The sequence below is a fragment of the Corvus moneduloides genome, chromosome 1 (genome assembly GCF_009650955.1).
Source record: "Corvus moneduloides isolate bCorMon1 chromosome 1, bCorMon1.pri, whole genome shotgun sequence".
NCBI lineage: Eukaryota > Metazoa > Chordata > Aves > Passeriformes > Corvidae > Corvus > Corvus moneduloides.
In genome coordinates this window covers 7,135,065-7,158,376 of record NC_045476.1, presented here as the reverse complement: position 1 = coordinate 7,158,376, position 23,312 = coordinate 7,135,065, and the positions used below count along the sequence as shown (strand labels likewise).

Genomic DNA, 23,312 nt, shown 5'->3' with positions numbered 1-23,312 from the left:
TATCAGAGTTGGCATCCAGTTCTGTGCCTCATGGCTTTCCTCTTTCTTCTTTTCCTTTGTTGTCCTTTGTCTGTTTCTCATCCTCTTGTTTTTAACCCTGCTCCCAGAGTCTGCCTCATTCTTTCCCCCAGAGGCAAACTGAGGACACTGATTGAAAATTCACACTTAATGAGTGCATCATGTCTGTGTCTCCTTTTGGGCAAAGAAGTTGTCTCAGAAAGGTTTTAGCACACTAAAGCTGCTAGAACAGCCCAGACACCACACATACACAGGGCAGAGAGTCGTTGAAAAAAGGAAAAAAGAAACATTAGAGACAGCAACGACAAATTATTCCATTCTGCCCGTCTTCCTTTCCATATTTGCTTCCTTTTTTTTTCCTCAGTGGCCTTTCCCACCTCCCAAGTACATGACTTTTAACCCAGACAACCCTTCCATCTATCAAAAGCCTGACATCCATATTTACACTCCCCCAGGACCAACCTTGTCACTTTACCACATTAGCTCCCATTTCCATTTGTGACAACTCTTGGCATGCTTCCCCTCAACCAACCACCACTTCCTTTTACACAGCACGTAGCACTCCAGCAGCCAAAGCACAACAGTCTGATAACTGCTCATCCAGTATCATGTATCTTCTTATTATCTGCTACATTATCCTTATCTAATTGCATGCACTTTGGCTCAATCTGACATTTTCAAAACTACAGATGCTTATTAGCTTTTCTTAGCTAAAAGAAAAAATGTGCATTATAGTGATTATCAGTTCCTGGCACTGCCAGTGAAACATTGTAATGAAGGAGACCTTTAGCCCACCATAAACAAGGACAATCAGGGCCTGTTTTGGTTATTAGCAATGCTCCCACAAATGTTGCCACTTTCAGAATTAATGACTGCACTACTAATTGTTAATAATCTCATGTTTCTATCTATGGGTTCTTTTTAGCCTGAAGCTTTAGGCCAAAAGCAAAAATTATTTAATTCTGCACCACCACAGCGAAGCAGCAAAGTCGCAGCCCTGATTCCTTTATGGTGCCCAACAGATGTAGGTCATGCCTCCCAGGGGTAAATAACTGGCTGAAGGTCATGCAGCAGGTCAGTGGCAGACCCAGGAGCTGCAAGACTTCCCTAACAGTTATTCCGATGCTCTACCACTGATCCATGCCTCCTCAAAGAGAAGGTATATAAATATGCCCAGAAATCAGTGAGAGTCACCCACTCCTTGAAGAAGCCTCTTCCAATCACACTGCACTCAAACACAGGGAGTATAAACAAGGCAAGTTCAATAGATGGGGTTACTGTGATCCTAAACCTTGGCTCTGTCAGTTTTAATTAATTACTCTTGTTTGCAATGACTCACTGTATGTGTTCTGACAAGTGTTTGTGCTGCAGTTCATAACAGAACAAAGAAGCTGCTTCAACAGCACCCACTTTATCAGAGACACCATTGTGAAGAACTATAATACCTTTAGTGTTTTCTCCATGTGTCTCCTCTTGTATCTGGGATTACACCCAAATAAAAAAAAAAAAAAAAAGAAAAGAAAAAAAAGAAAAAGAAGGGAGTTAATATAGAGCAGGCAGAGGAACGGTGTCAATAAAGTGCTTAGATTCAATATGCCTAGAAGTAAGAGTAGTAAAAGTGGAAATCTTTGGTTCACTGTAAAGCATTTATGTGTCTATAGCAACATAGTTGCTGATTTCTACAGCTTCCCTAAGAACAAAGTAATAGAAATTCGGTCTTTTAAATATTGCTTTTCTTTTCTAGCACCTAGATGAAATAGAAATCGAAAAACAAAATCAAAACCAAATCGTATTTAGTACAGGTTATACAGAAACATGAGGAAAGATTTAGCAATAAATTACAAACAAATAAAGATAGGATTCTACAGTCACATGAAACATAATCTCACAAGCAATCTGCGCAAATCTCAGAGCTGTGTATGCAATAAACTTATCTTGGGACAATCAGTCTCTTATGCAAGAGGTCAAACACTATTTAAAGCAGATCCCAACACCCTCTTTGCTCTCTGCTCAAGTCTCCTTGTGCTCCCCTGAAACACAAGATAACCCAACCTGCCTATCCTGAGAGGAGGGCACGGACGCAGGCAGGAGCAATGCCTGAGGGAATATCACTGGACAGTGGCTGGAGTGGAGCCATCCGGGGTTTTGCTGGGATATCCATCCTTAGGCGCCAGGGCACAGAGAGATAAGGTTGCCAGCAGCCACCTGTTAGATAGGGAGGAAGAACTGACTCATGACTTCCCAGCAGTGCAAAAACCATGGAATTCTTCTCCTATGAGGTAGGGCTGAGGGATGGGAGAGAGGAAGAGATGAGCTGTGCTTGCTGCCTCTGTGGCATATAAGGGATTCAGAAGTCTTGGGAGCAAATGGGAAGAGCCATCCAGCCCAGAGCCACCTCTCATACCACCCTATCCAGCCAGCAGCAGCAGCTGCCACCAGATTCCTTTTCTGTAACCGTGGTACAAGCATAAATGTCTGTTTTGATACTGTTAGCAGGTCATACTTTTTCTTTTGCCAAAGGCTGACCTTATAAATAAAAGTCTTTTTTAGTCCCCCTTAGCCAGAGGCACTGCAGGACACTTGAATTCATGTTCACAGACACAAACTGTACAGACTGGGCTCTGCAAACCACTGCTTATACCCTTGAGAAGGGACAACAGGCAGCAACAAACCTCCTGCTGCTGCCCAGGTGCTGGACTTCTCCCTCTGCCTCTGCGGGACAGGAGGAAAGCAGCAGGCACAGGGATCCTGTGTACACCTCCTGCGGGTTCTGCTCACCAAGTGTCTTCAGATCTAGGGCTTGGAGACTGCAGCAACATCTGTAACTGCTCAGTCTGCGTGGGTTTCATTTCTCCTCTGACCAAAATACCACAGCTATGTTCTTTTATAGAGTGTTCGAGCTTATTTTAATGGAAAATAAGGAACACGTACATACTTTTGTCATAAACACTTTAAAATTAATGACTGGGGTATAACTGGAGCTGAGGTTACCAGGAATTTCCCACTGCTGCATTTCCATTTCATGTAGCTCTGTACATCCAAGAGAGAAAGCCTGGGGAGAATTTTGCATTTGCTTTTGAGGTCTGCCTAGATTGAAATCTGCTTGAAATGCTGGAGCAGATGCTATTGACAAATACAGAAAAGAAATATAAAAAGCCCCAAACCACCCCCTCCCTGAAATATTATAATGAAAGCATTAAGGTACTCCTGTCCTTCCTTTTGGATGCTTTAAATCTCCTTTTGCTCAAAGCAAACTCCAAAGCCTTGAAGAGCTAGAAGGAAACATCAGACATTTGAAATGCCACAGCAAAACTGTCAGAAATGAGTGCTAGATACAGCAAAGATTCAAATGTGCCAGACTTCACAATTAGTTTTACACCTGTAAGAATATCCTTGATGATAACTGGGACAATTTTTAGTCTTAAAGCCCCTGGGGCCCAGAACCAGAAATTGCAATAGCTCACAAGGCTGAGCCACAGCAGACCATCACTGCCACAGAGCTGAGATGAACTGTCCATGTGTCACCTCAGCCTCCAACTCTCCATCAGCAAAGTGAAGATAATAGTAAGTGCAGTTTGAAAAGGTACAGAGACTGCAGCTCGTGGAAGAATCTATGTAATAGCTGAGCTCTACTAACAAGCACTTTGTTTAGAGTAAAATAATTTACTGTATGTGAGGGATAAATAATTAAAAACCATATTCATCAGCAGAGAGTCACAGTATCGGCATTTTTCAGATTACCTCACACACTTCAGTACCTCTGGGTAAACTGAAATGCTTCCTGAGTGAATGAGTGAGTACCAGGCCCCTCTCTACCTCTCCCCCTGACTCCACACTGCAAGTTTCCTGAGGCTTAAAAACTGCATTGATCTTTGCTGTAATAGTTGGGAAGACTTTCAAATGCTATTTTTAACAAAATAAACTATGAAATGTCTCTAAATTAAAGTGCTTAAAAAAGTAAGATGTAATTAAAACTCTGGTTTTCATGTGGAAAATTTAGGTTCCCAAATGCTCTATAGGTGGAAAGGTTGTGAAGGACTTGTCTTTCCACTACAGAGAAACCAGTGCCCATTCCCCCTTCAGAACACCTTACTGGACTGTACTAGCACACTCTCCCTCTGTTCCCTTCTGCACTGCTCTGTGCTGTGAAATATCCATGAGCCCAATGCTCATTCTGACTCTCTTTTATAGTTATATACTGGCAGTAAAGATTATGGCCCAGTGATCTATTCATACACACACAAATGCACACACTCAAAATATGCTTTAACTCAGTGAACTCACCCACACTGAATCCTACCAGTACCAAACACCCACAATTTAATGAATACACATAACGTTTTCAAAGGTGAACACATCTGTTAAAAAACTGATCAAAAATAAGTATTTGTGCATCTAACTAAGAAATATATTCCAGTATGTATTTTTGTATTTGACCACAAATCTTTTGAAATAACTTGAAACTACAAAACTAAATTATTATTATTGCTCTTGAAAAGATACAGTGTATCACAACCCACTGTGAGTGAAAGAGGCTTTTGGCAAAATACTGGCGTCTTATTTGCTTTCCTTTCGGAGAAAAGAGAAAAACATTCCCTTAGAAGGAAGATTTGTTTCTTTCCTCCTTCCTCCATGTCTGAATAAGGGGCCGCTTAAAACTATTGCTGAATCATTTTGTCTGAGCTGTCAAAACAAATATTTCTCCCTGAAGGTGAAAAAGAGAGTTACAGAACTGCCATCAGTTCCAACAGACCTAGAGAAAGCAGTAAGGAATTGAAGAACCCCCACGTGTAGGTGTGAGTATGTAAACAAGTGGGTGGTTGGTGCTTCCCTATAAAAGCAGGGAAAAGCCAAGCACTCCATAGGAACGGTGTGATCACGACACGCTGCCACCCCTTGGTCACGGGATGAAAACGCTCGTACCTCACGGCAGCGTGCTGGGAACCATCCAGCACATCAGACAAAAATCCCGGAAAAATCAACCTGCAGTTAACGAGCTACAACGGGAGATTTTACTGCACCAACACAAGCATAAATATATTAGCCCGAAGTAATGTAAAGCTTTTTATTTCAAGGGACAAAAATCTTCTGAGTCCCAAAGAGCATTTTCCAAGCTGTGATACACACCCTAAGGACTGCCTTCAGTCTGGCCTTTCCTGAAACAAAAATATACGAATGGATGGAGAAGAGCACATACTCACAGATGTTTTTTCCCAGTTCCTATGTCTTTAAAAGCCCCTTGGAAACCAACTTGAGCTGCTCCAACCCTGGGCTCAGTCTCTGGTTTCTGCACTCGAGCTCCCAGCTCAGAGAGAGAAATAACGTGAGCAGAGTACTCTGTGTGAGGTATCCCAACCTATGGCACAGTTCACTACTATCCGAGAGATGATTCAGCCTCTTCACACAGCTATTCCTGAATACTTAAAAATACATTTTCTCTGGCAGATTTTTTAGTGTGTGCATCATCACCATGGCTAGGGAAGACTGCAGAAACAGAGGCTGCTTTTAAACTGGCAGCAAAAATCGTAAGTTGATTTAATGACAGATATAGCCATAAAGCCAAGTATGAAAAGTGTATCACCTGCAGATCAGAGTGCCCAGTATTCAGTAATCACAACATATGTGATGGGCTTCTGTGCAAATATAACCCATGATTTTAATAAGGTTTATAACTATTCCTTTTGAAGGAAGTAAGCTGCAATTTTTATTCATTTCAAAAGGTGAGTTACAGGATGTCAGTGGGGCCTAATTATTTCCACTGAAATATCCATTCCAGCTCTCTGCATCTTAATGGCTGGAGGATAACTGAGTTCAGCATCCAAAAACTCACGAAGAAGAGGCAGAAGAAGAGATTCTTACAGACTTAAACAGTAGTTTCTGCCCATATACACAGTAGTCCAGATCTACAGATAGAATTCTGGTTACAATTCAAATTATTACATGTTACGACAAAGCTGGGATTTCTGCAGTCCTACAACCCCCTCTATACAATCAATTCGCTCTTCTCTTTAGGAGAAAAACATCCCACTTTTGAAATGCCTGTTGCCCGCAGCTCAGGCCTCAAACTTTCTGAAACACTGTCCTTGACACACATTTCTAGGAGGCAATATCTCTTCCCATTACACAAATAATGAACTGAAAATTAACACTTTCAATTACATGCAACAGCAAGTCTGACATATCAAATTACCTTTTTTTTTTACACTGATGGTTTTGAGTCTCACTTTCTCAGACTCACTCTGTTAACAAAGGATATTTGATTTACTAAATCCTTAATTTATTGAAGCACAAAACACGGTTTCACTGAGGCATCTCAAAATGATCTCCATTTATATTTGAATGAAAAACTTCTCAAAAGGTAAATCAGTCTGAATAATCAATTTCAGAACTAGCAAAGTATAATATATGGCCAAATGTAGTTTTACACAAATGCAGGAAAGAAAGAAATATTCAGAATTCAGTTATTGAAAGACTGTTCATAGGAATGAAAGCTTTTGTACTTTGGGACTGGCTTTTTTTATATGCTTAAGTCGCCTACTAAAGCCAACGAGAATTTTGGCTAAGTAATGAACCTGTAAGAATGCAGCATGTGGCTTTTTATATCAAAAATTGTTATGCTGTTTCACTGGAGGATTCAATATCTTTAACAGATAACTTATCATACAAAATTCACTTTAAAAAAGACTTCTGTGATCATTGTTTTACAATCAGTGCCTTATAAAATGGATCAATATTCCACATTACAGAACAGTGTTGAATTTTTTATGCACCTGATTAATGCATTGTTATCATCCCAGTAATTAAAAGGAGTGGCATTACACACAATCAGCATGATACATCTTACTCAGCACCTCCTGGCAGTTGCCTGCAAAAATTAAACTCATTAATCACTGTGATGCCAAGAAAGAAGACTTGAAAAGATGAAGAAGCTCTACCTTATGGAGAAAAGTTCCCAAGTCAATGTGTAAGAGAAAATCCCTTCCACTTTACAATATGCAGAGCATTTATCTCATCAGTCTAAAAGATAAACCAATCAAAATTACCATCTAAAAGGTAATCTCATCAATCTAAAAAAGAAAATTATGTTAAAAAAATTTTCATAACCTGCTATTCCACCACACTAAACTGAACGAAGAGTTCTCACAGATGTCTCCTCATCTAAATAAATGTAGTGAAAAGCTAATCTTACAACAAGGTAAATATGTCATCAGAATTTTGTTTAGAGCTGTTCCAATAATTAACTTTAATATCAATAATGCCACAGAGCCAACTAGGAAGTGCTTTTCTGGTGTCATTTATACAGACCCTAGTTTCCTTATTACTCCTCCCATAAATAACATGATTGTCTCATCAGACTAGAAATTAACATGAAAAATTTGCATGAGTCAATCCAGGTTTTGTTCAGTAGTTAGGTCTACTATATATTATTTTTCTGATAGAACTGCCATGAGTTGAAACATAGTACAAACTATTTAAAATTCTAAAGAATGTTGCAACCTCTACTTTGCTATACTTTTACATTACAGAAATAATGTTCTCAGGTGTGTCTCAATGGTGTCTGTAAGTCAGCAGTTGTCATATAAAATCATTATTGGTTTTGATTTGAATTTTATTAGGGACTTACTGCCTCCTCTTTAACTCTGTATAGATTTCACATAGTATTTTTCCACCAGTAGTACTTCCAGTGGACAGAATGCTTACTTACAATACTGTGACCTTCAAAGGCAAGATCCTTTTTTTTCTGCATTGAGGTCTGTGCTGGTGCTTAAAAATACAGTGCTGAATACAGCACACATATTTCAATAGGAAAAATCATCATCAGCAACCCATAAAATACACTCAGTTCTCTCCCTTTTATTAATCACATGACAAAGTTAGGAACAGAACAGCCTCTTTCTCACGTTTGTTTTGATATTTCCAAGTATGAAAGGGAAAAAGCCCTTTGTTTCCATATGTTTAGGTTCTGGGGTTTTCTCCTACATTGATGTTGAAAGACGAAAGACAGTGTGAATACCCCACTTGTACAAAACAGAAAACAGAAGTCTAATCTTCGAAAAGAGTTTCCAATGTTGTCTCCTTAAGCCCTCCCCCATGATGATACCCTGCACAAACAGACTACTCTCCTTGTACTTATTCCTTGGTCTTTGCCAGCTCTCTGCCTCACTTTTCCCTTTCCCTCGGGGGTCTCATGCCCAGGGCTGCATTTGGTCATCCTGAGTGAGCCTGACTGCTGCCACGGGGGATGGGAAAGGAGCCCTCTGTCTCTGCCGATCTCGCCAGGGATGATGGCAAGAGGTCACTGCCAGCTCGCCTCGGCACCACTCCGGGAGGGTTTGGCAGAGCAAACAGCTCCTCTTCTCTGGGACAGGAGGGGTTCGGCAGCGCGGACAGCTCCCCGTGTCCCGGGGACAGGAGGGGTTCGGCACCGCGGACAGCTCCCCGTGTCCCGGGACAGGAAGGGTTCGGCAGCGCGGACAGCCCCCCGTGTCCCGGGGACAGGAGGGGTTCGGCACCGCGGACAGCTCCCCGTGTCCCGGGACAGGAGGGGTTCGGCAGCGCGGACAGCTCCCCGTGTCCCGGGACAGGAGGGGTTCGGCAGCGCGGACAGCTCCCCGTGTCCCGGGACAGGAGGGGTTCGGCAGCGCGGACAGCTCCCCGTGTCCCGGGACAGGAGGGGTTCGGCAGCGCGGACAGCTCCCCGTGTCCCGGGACAGGAGGGGTTCGGCAGCGCGGACAGCTCCCCGTGTCCCGGGACAGGAGGGGTTCGGCAGCGCGGACAGCTCCCCGTGTCCCGGGACAGGAGGGGTTCGGCAGCGCGGACAGCTCCCCGTGTCCCGGGACAGGAGGGGTTCGGCAGCGCGGACAGCTCCCCGTGTCCCGGGACAGGAGGGGTTCGGCACCGCGGACAGCTCCCCGTGTCCCGGGACAGGAGGGGTTCGGCAGCGCGGACAGCTCCCCGTGTCCCGGGACAGGAAGGGTTCGGCACCGCGGACAGCTCCCCGTGTCCCGGGACAGGAAGGGTTCGGCAGCGCGGACAGCTCCCCGTGTCCCGGGACAGGAGGGGTTCGGCAGCGCGGACAGCTCCCCGTGTCCCGGGACAGGAGGGGTTCGGCAGCGCGGACAGCTCCCCGTGTCCCGGGACAGCAGAGGTTCGGCAGCGCGGACAGCTCCGTACCCCGCTCCCCCGCCCCACTCCGCTCCGGTTCAGCACCGCGGACACCTCCGGCCGTCCTGCCCCTCCTGCCGGCGCCTGTCCCCGCGAGCGGAACTGCCGCTCCCGGAAACACACAATTTAAAGACCATTTCCACTGGTTCGTCATGACTTCATCCTCCCGACCTGAACGACCCTCTGCCGGAGACCACCAGCTCAGGTTGCCCAGTCTGCTGGACGGGAGCGCCTGTGAGTTGCCGACCTAGTCCTGGGGACTTTCTCAGACACGTTGCCCCCTTTAAAAACAATTCACACAAAGTGTCTATGTGAGTTTAGGAGTCAACCCAAATCCCTGTTTCTGGCCACACTTTTTGCACTTCCTTGCAGAAGACACCTAGGCAGGCACAGACAGCAGTGTCCCTCAACAGACAGCAGTGCCCAGCAGTACTCTCCACCCACAAAACTCTGAGGGGGGAAGAGAAAAGGAAAAGAAAAAAAAAGAAGGGAAAAAAAATCTCTCATTTTAGAAGTTAAAGAATATTGTTATTAATATTATTTTGGACACTCTCTGCACAAATCACTCGCACATGCTAAACTGCAGGCTTTCCTTTGCTCCCGGACTCAGCGCTTCTGGTGACCAGAGAAGCGGCTCCAGACATCTGCTGTCTCCAAATCCAGGAAAGCGAAATTAAAACAATGAGGAAAATGTGCCTGAGCCCAGCCCTGGAGGTGGCACTCCGCTGGCTCGCAGCGACACCTAGAGCCCAGCACACCGCCGGGAAGGGCCCCGTGTCCCCAGCCACACCGGGAGAGGGTCACGAGTGGGCGCGGACGCCCGGGAAAGGGGCACGGTCCCTTCCTGCAGCTGGCCAGGGCCAAGGAGCAGCAGTGCCAAGATCTTTGCCGCTGGGCGGGTCACAGGGAAGAGTCAATTCAGGTCCCTGTCACTGCTGTCCCCCGGGGCTGTCAGCAGTCTCTCACCTCAGGGAGAGGTTTAGGTCGATTGGCCCCATCGCTGACAGAAGTCAGCGCTTGCTCTATGGACCACAAAAGTCTTTACAAATATGGACAGGGACTTAAAAGATAATCCGAGGACATTTCCCTGCCTGCACAACTATCCTCTGAGTGAAGCAGCCCTGCTGTTGTGGCTTGAAGCTGTGCCTTGCTTGGGAAGGCTCCCAGAGCCAAAGCTAAACCCTGCTGCAAAGCTAACGCGTCCCACTCGGGCAAGTATTTTTAACAGACACAAACATTATTCCCAACTGCAGCCATTTGCTTCCCCTTGTGTGTGCTTCCACAGAGGCAAAACACACTCAAATCCCTCTGCAAACCTAACACCAGCCAGCGATGGGGAGCCACATGTTTTGATCTAACACTGGCCCTTTTTCTCTTAGTCTTTCTGCTTTCCAAATCCCCTGGCCCCCTCCTCGCCACCCCAAAAGAACCAGGGGCAGTCGACCCAGACTAGTTTAACTCCATCGGACACAGCAGGCAGCCAGCGGCCTGGATTAGTCACTCGTTACTAAGGCGATATGCAGATGCACCCTTTGAAGTCGCTGCTCTCGGAAGCAGCGCGGGAGCGGAAGGTGCGCGGCCGAAGTTTGCGGCTTCCCCGCGGGGGATCTCCCGCGGGCAGGGGGAGGGGGCGAGAGAGAGACCCAGAAACGGCTGCTCAGTGGTTAAAAAGTTTCCCTGCTGCCAGGTTAGGGGGGGGCTGACAGGAACGCGAGGAGGGACGGACAAGGTGAAGACTTCTGCCCCAGGAGAGTGTTAAGGGGTAAAACACGGAATAATAATAAAATAAAAATCAAAAAAAATTTTAAAAGGGGGGTGGGGAGCCTTGTCGCGTAGCTTGGGGGAAGACGGACGGAGCTGGCACTTGGCGTTTCCTAACGTGCTGACCCCGAGCCCCCCAGCCCCGTTCCACAGGAGCGGAGAGCCGCGCAAGGAGCGCGGTAACAGGGAGAGCTGCGGGGCCGGTGCGGGGGCGGGCGGGTCCTGGATCGGCTCGACTCCCAGCGGGCTCCGTCCCGTACTATTCCCGGCACTTCAGGGGAAGAAGAGGAGCGCAAAGACCCGCCTGGAAGAGCGGACAAACCGCAAGAAATCGCTGCCAGCCTAGAGGGGCACACAGCCATCCCGCAGGACAGGGGGCGGGGAGGGGGGGCACCCAAAACCCAGCCCAACCGCACGCGAACGACACCGGCGCTTACATCCTCTTCCTCGCAGTCACTTCGCGACTGGTACTGGAAGCGGGGCCGGCTGCCTTCCTGTTGCAATGGACGCGGGGTCTTGCCGGCAGCGCCGTCCTCCTCGCTGCTCTGGCCTCCCAGGAGGTGACTCGCTTCGGGGGGAACCGGGAACGAGCGGGAGGTGTTGATCTTCCCGCTGAACCGCTGGTACAGTGAAGCCATGAAGTCAATCCGCGGGAAACGAGGGAGAGGGAGGGAAAGAGAGCCGCTTCTTTTTTTCTTCCCCTCCTCTCTTCCTTTTGGCTACAGCATGCTACACGCGGGTGAGGATCAGTCCCACATCAGTGGAAGGGAGAGCGAGGGATCCTGCTACGCGGTCCTCTGCACCGGCACCCGGAGAGAAACGGGGGGGATCAAGAGAGCAGAGACGGGGGAGTGATGAGAGGAAGAAGAAAGATAAATAAATAATAAAACGCAATCGAGCCGTAACACCACAGGCCCCGGGAATGCTGCACCATCCGGTGCTGGGAAGAAAAAAAAAAAACAGAAGAGAAAAAAAAGGAACCAAAACACTCCACGAAGACGTACCCCCGATAATGGCGCCTGAGTGGATCAGCATTAAATGTGCTTTGGGGGTGTGCGTGTGTGTTTGCAAAAGCAGGGGGAAAAAAAAAAAAAAGGAAGGGGGGCTGGCTCAATCGCTGGCTGTCAGCGGCTCCCCAGGCAGAGGTGGCGGAGCAGTCGCCTCCGAGGTCGCATACCAACAGTGTGCACAAGCGAGAGGCAGAGTGACAGTGTGAGATGGAGTGGAAGAGGCTGGGAAGCCTCATTCAAAGCACGTTGCTCTTCCTGGGAAGGAGGGTTCTTCTACAATCATCTCCTTTTCGGTACCTTCTGGGGTTTTTTCCTGCCTATTTTTTTTTCCCGGGGAAACAACTCAAAAAAAAAAAAAAAAAAAAAAAAAAAAGGGGCAACGGACACCTGATCGCCAGCCGAAAGGGAGAAAAAGAGGTGGGGAGGGGGAAGGTGAGGTGGAGAGGCGGGACCGGCAGCCGGAGGGGCTCTGGGAGGCCGCTGTGCGCAGAGTGGCTCGGCTCCGAGGACGGGGCGAGAGGGGGGAGGGCGAAGCCTCTCCTCTGCCCTGCCCTGCCCCAGCGGGCACGGCTTAGCCCGGCAAGAGGGCACTGCCCGGTCCCCGTCCCCTCCGCCCGTCCTCCTCCTTCCCCCATCTCCCCACGGCCGGGGAGAGGGGGGGTTGCGGGTTTTTTGGAGGTGGTTGTTGTCGTCGCTTTTTAAAATAATCCGGTAAATCGTGTCTCTTACTATTTTTGTATTAATTCATTTTGCTGCATTAAAACGTGCTTCAGCGCCCCTCAGTGGAAATCCGCCCAAAGCGGCTCCCCGCGGCTCCGGCCGGGGATAAACAACCGCGGTCCCGGAGCCGGGGACGGAGCCGGGGCCGGGCTGGGCGTGCTGGGCCGGGGCTGGGGCCGGGGTCGGGGTCGCGGTCGCGGTCGGGGTCGGATCCGGGGCCGGGGCCGCGCCGGGAACCTCCCGCCACGGCTTCTGCTCGGGGCCGCCGGGCCCCTTCCCCCGGCCCGGGAACCGCGGGCGCCGCTCCGCGCTCCGGGCGGGGACACCGGGCACTGCTCGGGCCGGCTCCGCGGAGCTGCCGGCGGGGTACAGCCCCGCCAGCCCAGCACGGCTGCTCGGGACAGAGGGTGACAGTTCCTGTTGCTCCAGCATCAGGCACAGGGGTTTCCATAGCAACAGATGCTTAGGTTTAAAGGAAAGTGGCAGAGTTGCTGTCCCCTCTTTCGCGCTCCAAAAACTTCCCCTTTGACCTCTAAATTTAACAGAGATATTGGGATTACAACACACAGAGCATAAATGTTTGCCCATTCCCACTGAAAGACTTACTGCTGAAGAGCTCACAAACTTCATTATAATTTAACTAGTGGATTTTATGGGCTGAAATTGTGTCTCTAAACACTGTTCTTGCTCAAAGTTTTAGCTGTTAACATAGTACCATCTCTGATATATGTAATTTCATCAGTCTTAAAAAAAACCCACTTCAGTAGAGCATGTATACAATATTCTTAAGAGCAAGCCCCTCCCCCTATGATTTCAACACCTGCCTGATCAAAAATCTCTTTGCATCTGAATAGTTCCATCCACTCCTTTTTATTTGTGTCTTCAAAGTCAGGCATGAAAAGTCTTAATATTTAGATGAAAAGGGAGCCTTATCTCATCAAGAGAGAAAACAAAAACAAACGCTCTATCGCCTTCCTGATGGAACTTGAAAGAAGGAATCATTTTGATCTTCACAACTGAGATCCTGACATTTAATTAAAAGACAAGATGAGCACACAATGCTCTGAAGCAAAGGTCTGGCTTCTAAGTCATAGTGACACACATCATAACAGAGGTAACTTTCCAGAAGCCACTTGGACCCCTTGTAACTTCTGTTTCAGACACAAATTGACTACCAAAAATCTGGACACATAGCTCAGCTAAATTCCACCTTGAACTGCATTAAGAGTGGCTTTATGATACCTGGAATTGGTGACAACTAGTGCTGAAAAAAAAAGGAGCAAGAGAATAAAATTAAAAGAAATAATACATTTTTAACTTCTAAGGAAAAAGTAGGACACAAAGGAATAATCAAAGAAAGCCATGAAAAGGCAAGATGAAACCACTAGGCAGGAAAAAACACCAAAGATTAAATGTCTGAATTAAAGAGTTTCAAAGAAATTACAGAAAAAAGAAAACATTCAGCATCACAGCCCAGTTCAAACCCAGAAGAACTTCTAAGGACCAATTCAGATCCAAATACACTGTTTGTGGTTTTAATTCTCAAGAACCAAGATTTCACATAATTGAGTTTGCCTAGTCATGCACACGTATATTGTACATATATGTGTGTACACAATTCACGGAAAAATTACATTAAGGAAATACAAAACTGCAATGTCAAATACTTGAAAAGCTCAGTGAAAAACAAACAGCCAAATGGTCCTCATCCACCAAAATATCCTGATCGTGCATCTTTGGGCTGTGATTCATTTGCCTGAAAATAAATAATTACAGCTATTTAAAGGCATTTCTGATTCCAGTTCTCCCCTCCATGACAGACTGGGGACAGCAGAAACAATTTAATATCATGTTCTGGATATCACAGTGGGTGAAGGAAGAAAATTTGCACCAGTTGGGAAGTGCAAGACACATTTCTGTCACCCTGCTACAGCCAGAGTGACCTTGTTTAGAAGGGCTGGGCAGGCAGCTGGAGGCAGAAATATCTTGAATAACCCCCCTGCAGTAAGATGCACCAGGATCAGTCTGTCGATGGCATTGCTGAAAGCAGGAGGATTTTTCAGAGTTATAGGGGACCCAGATGATTTCATTAGGGTCTCTAGAGAGCACTCCAGACTGCCTGTGCACAAGTTATCTCAGGGTGCAGCTTGTCCCCTGCAAAGATGTGTTATGGTAGTCCTGCCTGCCTGTGAGGCAGGACACAGCCCCGTGCTCCTGAGGCACTGCTCAGTGCTGGAGGCACCTCTACCCTACACTTGAAAGTCCGTGGTTAATTTGCTATTCATCTGTGCACAACTGGGAGCCCAGAGTCCTCTACAATGTCCTGTGAACAGACACTGTCATAAAATGTGCACACCAGTGGGGCATGGAAAGCATGGAGCCAAAAAAATCTACAGGAAACATCGAGACATGGCAGCAAAATGCCACTAAACAAACACCATATCAGGAACCGGGGTTGCATTGCAGCAAAAGACCTTTCCAGCCCGTGGCAAGATTTGAGAAGTGAGCAATTTGTGTTCTGAAACGTGTGTAAAGAGGCAAAATATTTCAAAAGTACAAACATAGGGTTCTTGTCTTTAAACCCTATCTTATATGTAAGAAAAATCCTTTCCCTAAACTCTGCAACAAGATCCCAAGATAAAAATCAAGGCACTTCAAAACAAACAGTGTCTTCAAGCCTCACTTAGTTGTATATTTAATTCAGTATCCAAAGTTTTGAAGGGAGGTTTGATTCCTAACTAGTGACATTTCCATCAAAATAAAGTGTGTTAGTTAAGACATTTTCCCTGCAGCACCAAAGTATGTTTTACTGACATTTCTAAAGCATTCAGATAAAAATGACACTTTTTTTCCCCCCCACGTTGTATAAATAAACAGTGTCCCCATATTTCAGCACTATTAATGTAACACAATCAAAAGCAGGTCAAACCCAAGCCCTACTGCCTTTAAAACTTTACATTAAATATTTGTTTTCAGACAAATCAGCTCAGAATAACACTGGCAAAGAAACAATCCAGCAATATTACTCCTGGATATTTTTTATTTAGATATTAGTTCTATCTGTCAGGGAATTCAAGCATTGCTATTCATGTTTCATTCTTCTGTTCTGACAAAGCAATTTATGAGCTTGCCATCTAAATAATACAGAGTTTGTTGCAGACAGAGCTAAACTTGTTTCCAGTTTTCAAGTGGTGATAATTATTAAGCAGCTGATTAGGTGGGTTTTTAACCAAAAAAAAAAAATTCAATAGTTCAAGTACACTTTTTATTATTTAAAATATTATATTTTAATTTTCCAATGGACTTTTAAAGGAATTTTAGAATTTCCTGGTTATTTTTTTATGTCACTCCCAAAAAGGCCAAGTTAGTATTTTCTCTTAAAATGACTGTATTTATTAATAGAAAACATCTGGGTTTTTTATAATAGCAACTGTCTAGGCACTAGACAGACAAAGATACAGTATCTTAACTCCTATTACCATGGTCAGCCAAGATAAAAGCATCCAGCTCATGAATCTCTGACGGCCCCAGGCTTATGCATTCTATACATCTGCTGCCTGGTGTCCACTAAAAACCCAAACCAACCAAACCAGAGCAGAAAATCCCTTTCCTGTGTCAAATGCACCAGTTCAGCAGTCCCTGAGGATACATTTGATCATTCATTTTGATCTCACCGGTGTGCTGGGAGGAGCATTGCACTGTGTCAAGACAAGTGACAGTAGGGCTGAGGAGGGGCAACATTTATTGTGGAATTAGTATGCTGAGCTGTTCACTTTCCTAGCTCATTATTTGTGCCAGCAGCATCTCAGAGCAAGTGATGTAGAAATGCAGCATTGGACAGTGAGTGAGCTTAGGACATAGAGAAGCATATTTTTCTCTGGAATCACACACTATTTAGAAAAATACCCTCACAGGCCCCTAAAATAGCTTTCCAGGCTGGACTAAAAGAAACATTAGTAAAATTAGTTTTCTGGGAACTCCAAGAATAATTCAGTCTTCCACAAGTGGTTGAATGACAGCTTTTGTGGGGAAAATAAAACACTGATATACTCAAGTACTGGGAATGGCAGACAATAGTGGCTTTACGGGATACAAGATTTTGGGGAAAAAAGAAAGTTGGCTGGAAGAAAAGGCTCTTCAGGACTAGAGATGGGCCCAGAGGGAGGCAAGAATAAAAAAATCAAAAGCATATAGAAGAGGCAGGGACACAGTGAAGTAACCAGGAGGGCTGAGAAGAAAAGGAGATGAAGACAAGTGAGGTCAAAGAGGCAGGGAAGAAATGCACCAAAAACTGTCAGAGACGGAAAGCACCAACATGCCTGGGGAACAGGGAGCCAGGCTGGGGTGGTACAAGGTTAATTGGAGCCACACAATGGGAGCATTTTCAAAACCAGGGAGATCAGCTGCTCCAGAGGGCAATTCCAATGCCTGGTGGATAAATGTTCTCTCAGTGGTCAGTCAGACAGGTGATTTTAACCACCGAGGGTCTTGATACCCACCTAGGCCTAATTAAATGAAATCAAGAGCACGTAGCTGAGTATCAGCAGGCTCTTCCCGGCAGTGTGAGCAGGACTGTTTCCAAAGGAAATGGGTGAAAGTCCTAATGCTGAGGGCACTTATAAATAGCCTGTGTGAGGTGTTAGAAAATGTGCTGTAAGGCATAATCCCGCCAACTGGCAAAACTATAGATCATATGACCAGGAAGGTCTTTCCCATATGGTTTTTTATGATTTTGCAGTTGATGCAGAGGTGAGGAAAGGCAGAAAACACAGAAACCAACACATAAGAGAGGAGTTGGAGCAATGGCTATGCAAGTCTGGGGCTAAAAAAGCTTATGCAAAGCCTAAGTAAAAGAAAACACTGATGTGCATGTGTTTGTACAGCTGCACACCACATCAGGGTTCTGGCCTACCCCTGTACCTGGTACTGCCATTCATACCAATAGAAATTTGTACTGCAGACTGTCTTTCTTGTCTTAATTAACATTCTGTCTTTGGAAGCTTTATCTGAGAGAAGTTAGGATGAGGTCCCAAATCCATGTCTTCAAGAGAAGCCAGGAAGTCAAGCATTACAGATAAATATATTTTTCTTTGGATGCCACGAGCTGTTGGCATCCATGTGAGACTTGGCTGATGTTGCTGAGCTGCTCTCCACTAGGCACATTCTTCTCTGCTTTGTAACCTGCCAGTGTTTGATACTCAAGTCAGATATGCCATGACAGCAATCAGGTTGCCTGATTAATCTGATCTCTCAAGGGGGTTTTCAGTAAGAAAAGGGGATATATGTGTCTTCAGAAAGGCAAAGTAGGCTTTTACAGGTCTATCAGAAAAGCAAACATCTTGCAAAATGGTCCCTCTGTCACCTCAGCCTCTGACTCAAGACAAGAGATATGCTCAGCTCTGTATGTGAAAGGGATGCATAAGGTTCCTGCTCCATTTATGTGCATGAGCCACATCTGCACATCCTTAATTGCCCAAGTTGGGAGAAGCTGAGGCAATTGCTCTCAAATTCACCACTGTAAAATTGGCAGCACACAGAAGCAAAATACCTTGGAGAAATTCTGAGTTTGCACTTGCCAAAAAGAACTTGTGCATGCAGAATCTTGGAGAAACAGAAGGAATTTAATGAGTTAGAATTTCAAATGCATGCCACAGGATTCAAAGGGAGCAGACAAGACAAAATAATTTCATTTAAAGTGTTTTGTTTATAATACAAAGATTTTCTTTAAACAGATCTGACTCCTCAGACTAGCTATCACTAAACTCACAGGGGTTTTTTTGTTGTTGTTGTTGCTTGGAATAGAAACAAAACCTAGATTTATTAAAATACTCAGAGGATGTAATGACACAATTTTAGGTTTGGGAACCCTCCAGCTGAAAGAAAACCCTAGAGGAAAATATGAATATGCAGGGAAAAAGGTATATTTAGACAAGTGGACATCTCAAAAAGTCTACCTAGGCTAACAAAATATCCTCCCACTCCTTTGTTCTCCTTGTGGCCCTGCCAGACATATGTTTCTTCCTCCAGTTTGGCATGGATTCAGCATATTCAGATATTCTTCTCTTGCAGCATTGATATAGAAAGGAGCAATGCTGGAGGTGTGTAAAACCCCTGCCTGTGGGAGAGCATGTTGGATATTCTTCAGGAATAAATACCGGATCAGGCAATCTTGAGGGCTGTAGGTACAACTCACCCCAGTTTCTGTCTCCCACAGGATTACAGACAGGTGAGGAGCTGTTGTGGGATCTCTTCATGGGCAGTTTTGAATGTACAGAACTGCCACTGGGTTGTACTTCAGGAAGTTTTCAGACTGAACAGAAAAGCATCTGATGAGTTCCAGTCGTCTGGAGTTAAGTGGGCTGTGAGCAGGGACTTTATGGAGCACAGCTCTAGATTAGCTCTCTGAAGTCCCCTGAAATCACCTAAAGGCAAATAATCCCTTTTTGGATTTGGGACTAATTTAAATGGGTCGATGTTTTGTGCTTCTTCAATCTTAGTGCTGGTGCATGTTCTTTCCTGCCTATTTGCCTTCACAAACTGATTAGGGGAAAAGGCTTACAGACTTGCTCATAGTTTTCTAAGTACAAATTACATCATTTGTCCAATTCACCTGTCTTAGTAACATAAAGTCTGAAATGGCTGAGACTCATGGAAGTTATTTTAGAGGTTTGTAAATGTTTCTGGTCAACTGCCATTATGTAACAACAAATATACAAGATTATAAATGGCTGTCAAACAGTGCATTCATTTTTTAAAATACTGATAGGAGATTAATAAATTATGTCTTTACCAATTGAACACAAGTTTATGACCAAAGCTGCTGAGGGCCAACAGACAAGCCAACCAATGAGTGGTTTTCATTTTAAATACCTCTTAGGATGTACCTGGATTAAACTCACCAATATATGTGCTTCTTTTTAATTTTACTGCACTCTTTCATTGTATGCCACAGGCTCTAAGCTCTGCAAGGGTATTCAGCAACATGAGGTACTGGAATACACACTGGAATTATCAAAATCAGATCAGTGATGGTAAAATCAATATGAGCTCCTGCTTTGGAAAATTCCAGGGGATATTCACATGAATTTTGATGTATTCACTACATGTACCTAAATTTAGGAGTATTTTATTTCTAGTTGCTAGTTAAGCTGGCAGAGATCTTATTGGCTTGCTAAGTAATATCTTTAAAAAACAAATAAAGCAAGTGCTTTGTGAAACAAGCCAGGCACACACCTAGGCACTCTTGACTTAGACATAGATCTATATCTACATTTATTTGCATATGCCAAGGAATTGTAAAAGCATGTCAAGTGAACTGAAGAAAGAATGAAAACTAACTTCAGAGATGTTCAATAATTTCACCACACAGATAAAAGCAATTCAGGACTCTGCCAAGTGCAAAAATACAATCTGCTTCATCATGATCTGAATAAGACTGTGACAAAGGCAATCCTGGGAAAGTCTGACTGCCACTGATAATTTCAAATCTCTGCAAAAGGTTTGTTCTTCCAGAAAAAAATAATCTAATTCCCTCGAAGTTATACAAGAACACAGCAGCATTCAGATCCTCCTGTTCCTCTTCACAAAAGCAGGCAAACAGCAATGAGGCAGCTAAAAATCTCACAACAGAGTCCAAAAACCAGCTGTTGAGTTCATCACAGTGTCTGCAACACAACAGCTGCGCAACCAGAGCTGCATTTTGTAAAAGCACCAACACTGAATGCAATTGTTTAAAAAATGAGGCCACCATGACTTTAGGAAGTAACTTCTGATGAAACATCACTTGCTACACTGGTTGATGCCACCCCTCCAGGAGCATTATCAGCAATGGGCAGATGGAACCAGCATCACCATTTATTTGGAATTTAAGGTTCTTAAATCATTGAATTGCTTCTCAACATTACATTCTCAATGACTTCACATAAACAACCACATTATAACATTCTTCAGCTTCATGAGCCTGAGTGAACTTTATAATTTTTCTGTGAGAATTGTTTATTCTAGTTATTCTTCACCAATTTAAATATGTCTTTGCCTATCCAGTAACTCGGTAAAACAGAATTTGCTACTGATTCTGGGGATGATAATTTTCGTGAAACTTTCCTTTACTGAGAAAACAGTATCCCTATTCAAAGGTGTATATCCTTCTGTTGGTGTTGCTTGGTATTTTTGGAAGTGGATGATGCCTCAAAAGCAATGAGCATGGCCTAGTTGTGTCACCCAGAAACATACGGGTCCTTGAAGATGAAGAACACGTGGTACCGACATTTGCGGCGCATTATGACAAATGCAGCCAGCAACTTGTCAGAGGTGGAAACATTTGCTGGATAACAGAGATGACATAAGAAAGTAGGACAGTCACCCCAAAATGGGGCAAAACTGTGTTTTGGGTAGAACAGGACACGGAGGAATTTAAATTATCTGGGATTTTCCTACGAAAAACATCTGCCTCATCTTGAAACACACAGAGATTTTTTTTGTGTTAAGGAATTTGCAAGAAAGTGTTGGAAACTGGCTTGTATCAGGGTTTGGGTCTTATAAGGAGTATTTGAGGGAGCTGAGGGTGTTCATCCTGGAGGAAAGGAGGCTCAGGGGAGACCTTATTGCTTCTACAGCTCCCTGGGAGGAGGTTGTAGCCAGGTGGAGATTTGGTCTCTTTTCCAAGGGACTGGATGACAGGAAACAGCCTCAAGCTGATCAGGGAAGATTTAGACAGGATATTACAAAAAATTTCTTTGTGGAAAGGAATGTCTAGCACCGGACCAGGCTGTCCAGGGCGGTGGTGGAGTCACTCCCTGAAGGTATTTAATAGATGTGCAGGTGTGGCACTTGGGACACGGTTAAGTGGTGGGTTAGCAGTCGGTATCAATGATCTTTTCCAAACTAAACAATACTAGGATTACATGATCCTATGGAAAAGGAAAGATAACACCTGAAAGGAGCTCAAATCTTTGGAATTTCCCAGTCTCTTAAGCCTGAAATAGTGTTACTTTCAGAACACTTGTGGAGGCCTATTTCTAAATAAGTCCACTGGCAATAGTTTCATTTTTGGCCTGCTTTTTCCGGGGAACTGTAGAGGAGCACTGCTTTATCTGTGGTGTATTTGTGCACTGAGCTTGTGATCCAGGGCTGAGGATGCCCTGTTATGCTGACTGAACCTTGACTGGGATTCTCATGCTGAACTTAGGTCCCCTCTCCACCACAGACAATTCTCTAGCCAGACCACCTACTTTAAGAGGCAGCAGAAGCTGCCTGCCCTGTCACCTTGCAAGCCCCACACGCACCCCAAAATGTCATAAAATAGGTTTGTGGGTCAGCTGCAGTGTGGGCTGCCAGCATATCCCAGCTTAGTACTGCAGCCATGGTGGGACTGCACCTTTCTGCTTATTTTAGGAGCAGCCTAAGGCAAGTTCACAAAGTAATCTCTCTCTCTTTTGCTACCAGTAGTGTTTTTCTATAGAAAAAAAAATAAAATAAAAAAGTTCACCCTGTGATTTCTAAGCTGACAGCAGGCCTTTAAGATCAGAGCACAGACATTAAATTAAATATGCTCCATCACACACAGTTTTTGTCTATTATATAGCTCATATTAGAAAAATAGTTGTCATTTCTTTATCAGATCCCTTTGGAAACTCACTACTGTTGGACCCTGCCCTCTACTGACATGCTTCTCTTCTGAACATAATGCAGTCTCTTATATAGATGGCAACTGAGATGGCACACTTAAAATGAGTCTTCTTTTAAAAGAGAGGTAAAAAAAAAGACAGGAGGACAAAGATTACAATTCTAGTGATTTCTATTTTCTATGTCAAATAGCTGAGAGAGGGCAAAAAGAAAAAAAAATTAAAATTAAATATTAATATTAATCTGAAGAAAATTCATTTGGATCAACACAAATTTATAAATAAGAGTCTGGATCACCTTCTGCCTTCCTGAAATAAAATTGGGGGATTTTTAACAGTGTTTGTCAAACCTCTTCTCTGAGTTTCATATAGAAAATATGCCAGACCTGGTAGAAGTTGCAGTGGTAAACAAGCAGCTGTGCCATTCTGCTAACCCACAGCATTAGCACACAGGGCACAAAGCAGCTCTGGAGGTGAGGGAACACTTCCGCTCCCACCACTCTGTACACTCTGTCCAGCACACACTGTTTTAAGTGATGAGAGAGTAAGAATTTTGATAGCTGTTTTCACTTAAGGCCCTTAAAGTAATGACAACACCCATTAAGACTTACAGTAAATTTCTGCGATGAAACTTCTCGTCAGTGTTTTAGGGATGAGACCAGAGGAGCTCACGTAGGTCTGTACTGGGGGCAGGAGGGTGCACAGGCTTTACCCTATGGCCTTTTGTTTTACAGGGTAATGACTCTTGTTACTGGGAAGGCTCAGCAGAATTAGGAGATGAAACACCAGGGGACGTGCCACTTGCTAATTTTGGAAGCAACAAGGCCCCGAACCAGGATCATTCATCTGATCCACTGCCCAGCTGCTTGCTTAAAATAGGCAGCTAATGGAAAAATAACTATACCACAAAGGTAGTAAAAATTCCTTAAGAAATAGCATTCATTCCTCATAAGTCATTGCCATAGATGTCACCGGGGTCAGTGTGTGGGCCCAAGGAATTGTGTTTCTTATGCA

The 23,312-nt window shown here is 44.7% G+C and overlaps 1 protein-coding gene and 1 long non-coding RNA gene across 4 annotated transcripts in view; one reads left to right on the top strand and one right to left on the bottom strand.

Annotated features, from left to right (window-relative positions):
• Window positions 1-23,312, bottom strand: part of DPP6 (dipeptidyl peptidase like 6) — a 540,763-nt gene that overhangs the window by 388,631 nt on the left and 128,820 nt on the right. Inside the window, exon 1 of one of the 3 annotated variants that reach the window (XM_032098952.1) lies at window positions 11,383-11,671. The exons of the other annotated variants lie outside the window; for them this stretch is intronic. Within the exon in view, the coding sequence (XP_031954843.1) occupies window positions 11,383-11,583 (201 nt within the window). The 5' untranslated portion in view covers window positions 11,584-11,671. Of the gene's footprint in view, window positions 1-11,382; window positions 11,672-23,312 lie in introns of those variants that run through there. 3 annotated transcript variants of the gene reach the window in all.
• Window positions 11,480-12,732, top strand: LOC116439454. Its single transcript, XR_004238163.1, has 2 exons — window positions 11,480-11,568; window positions 11,671-12,732. It is a non-coding gene; the product is annotated as an uncharacterized LOC116439454 (long non-coding RNA).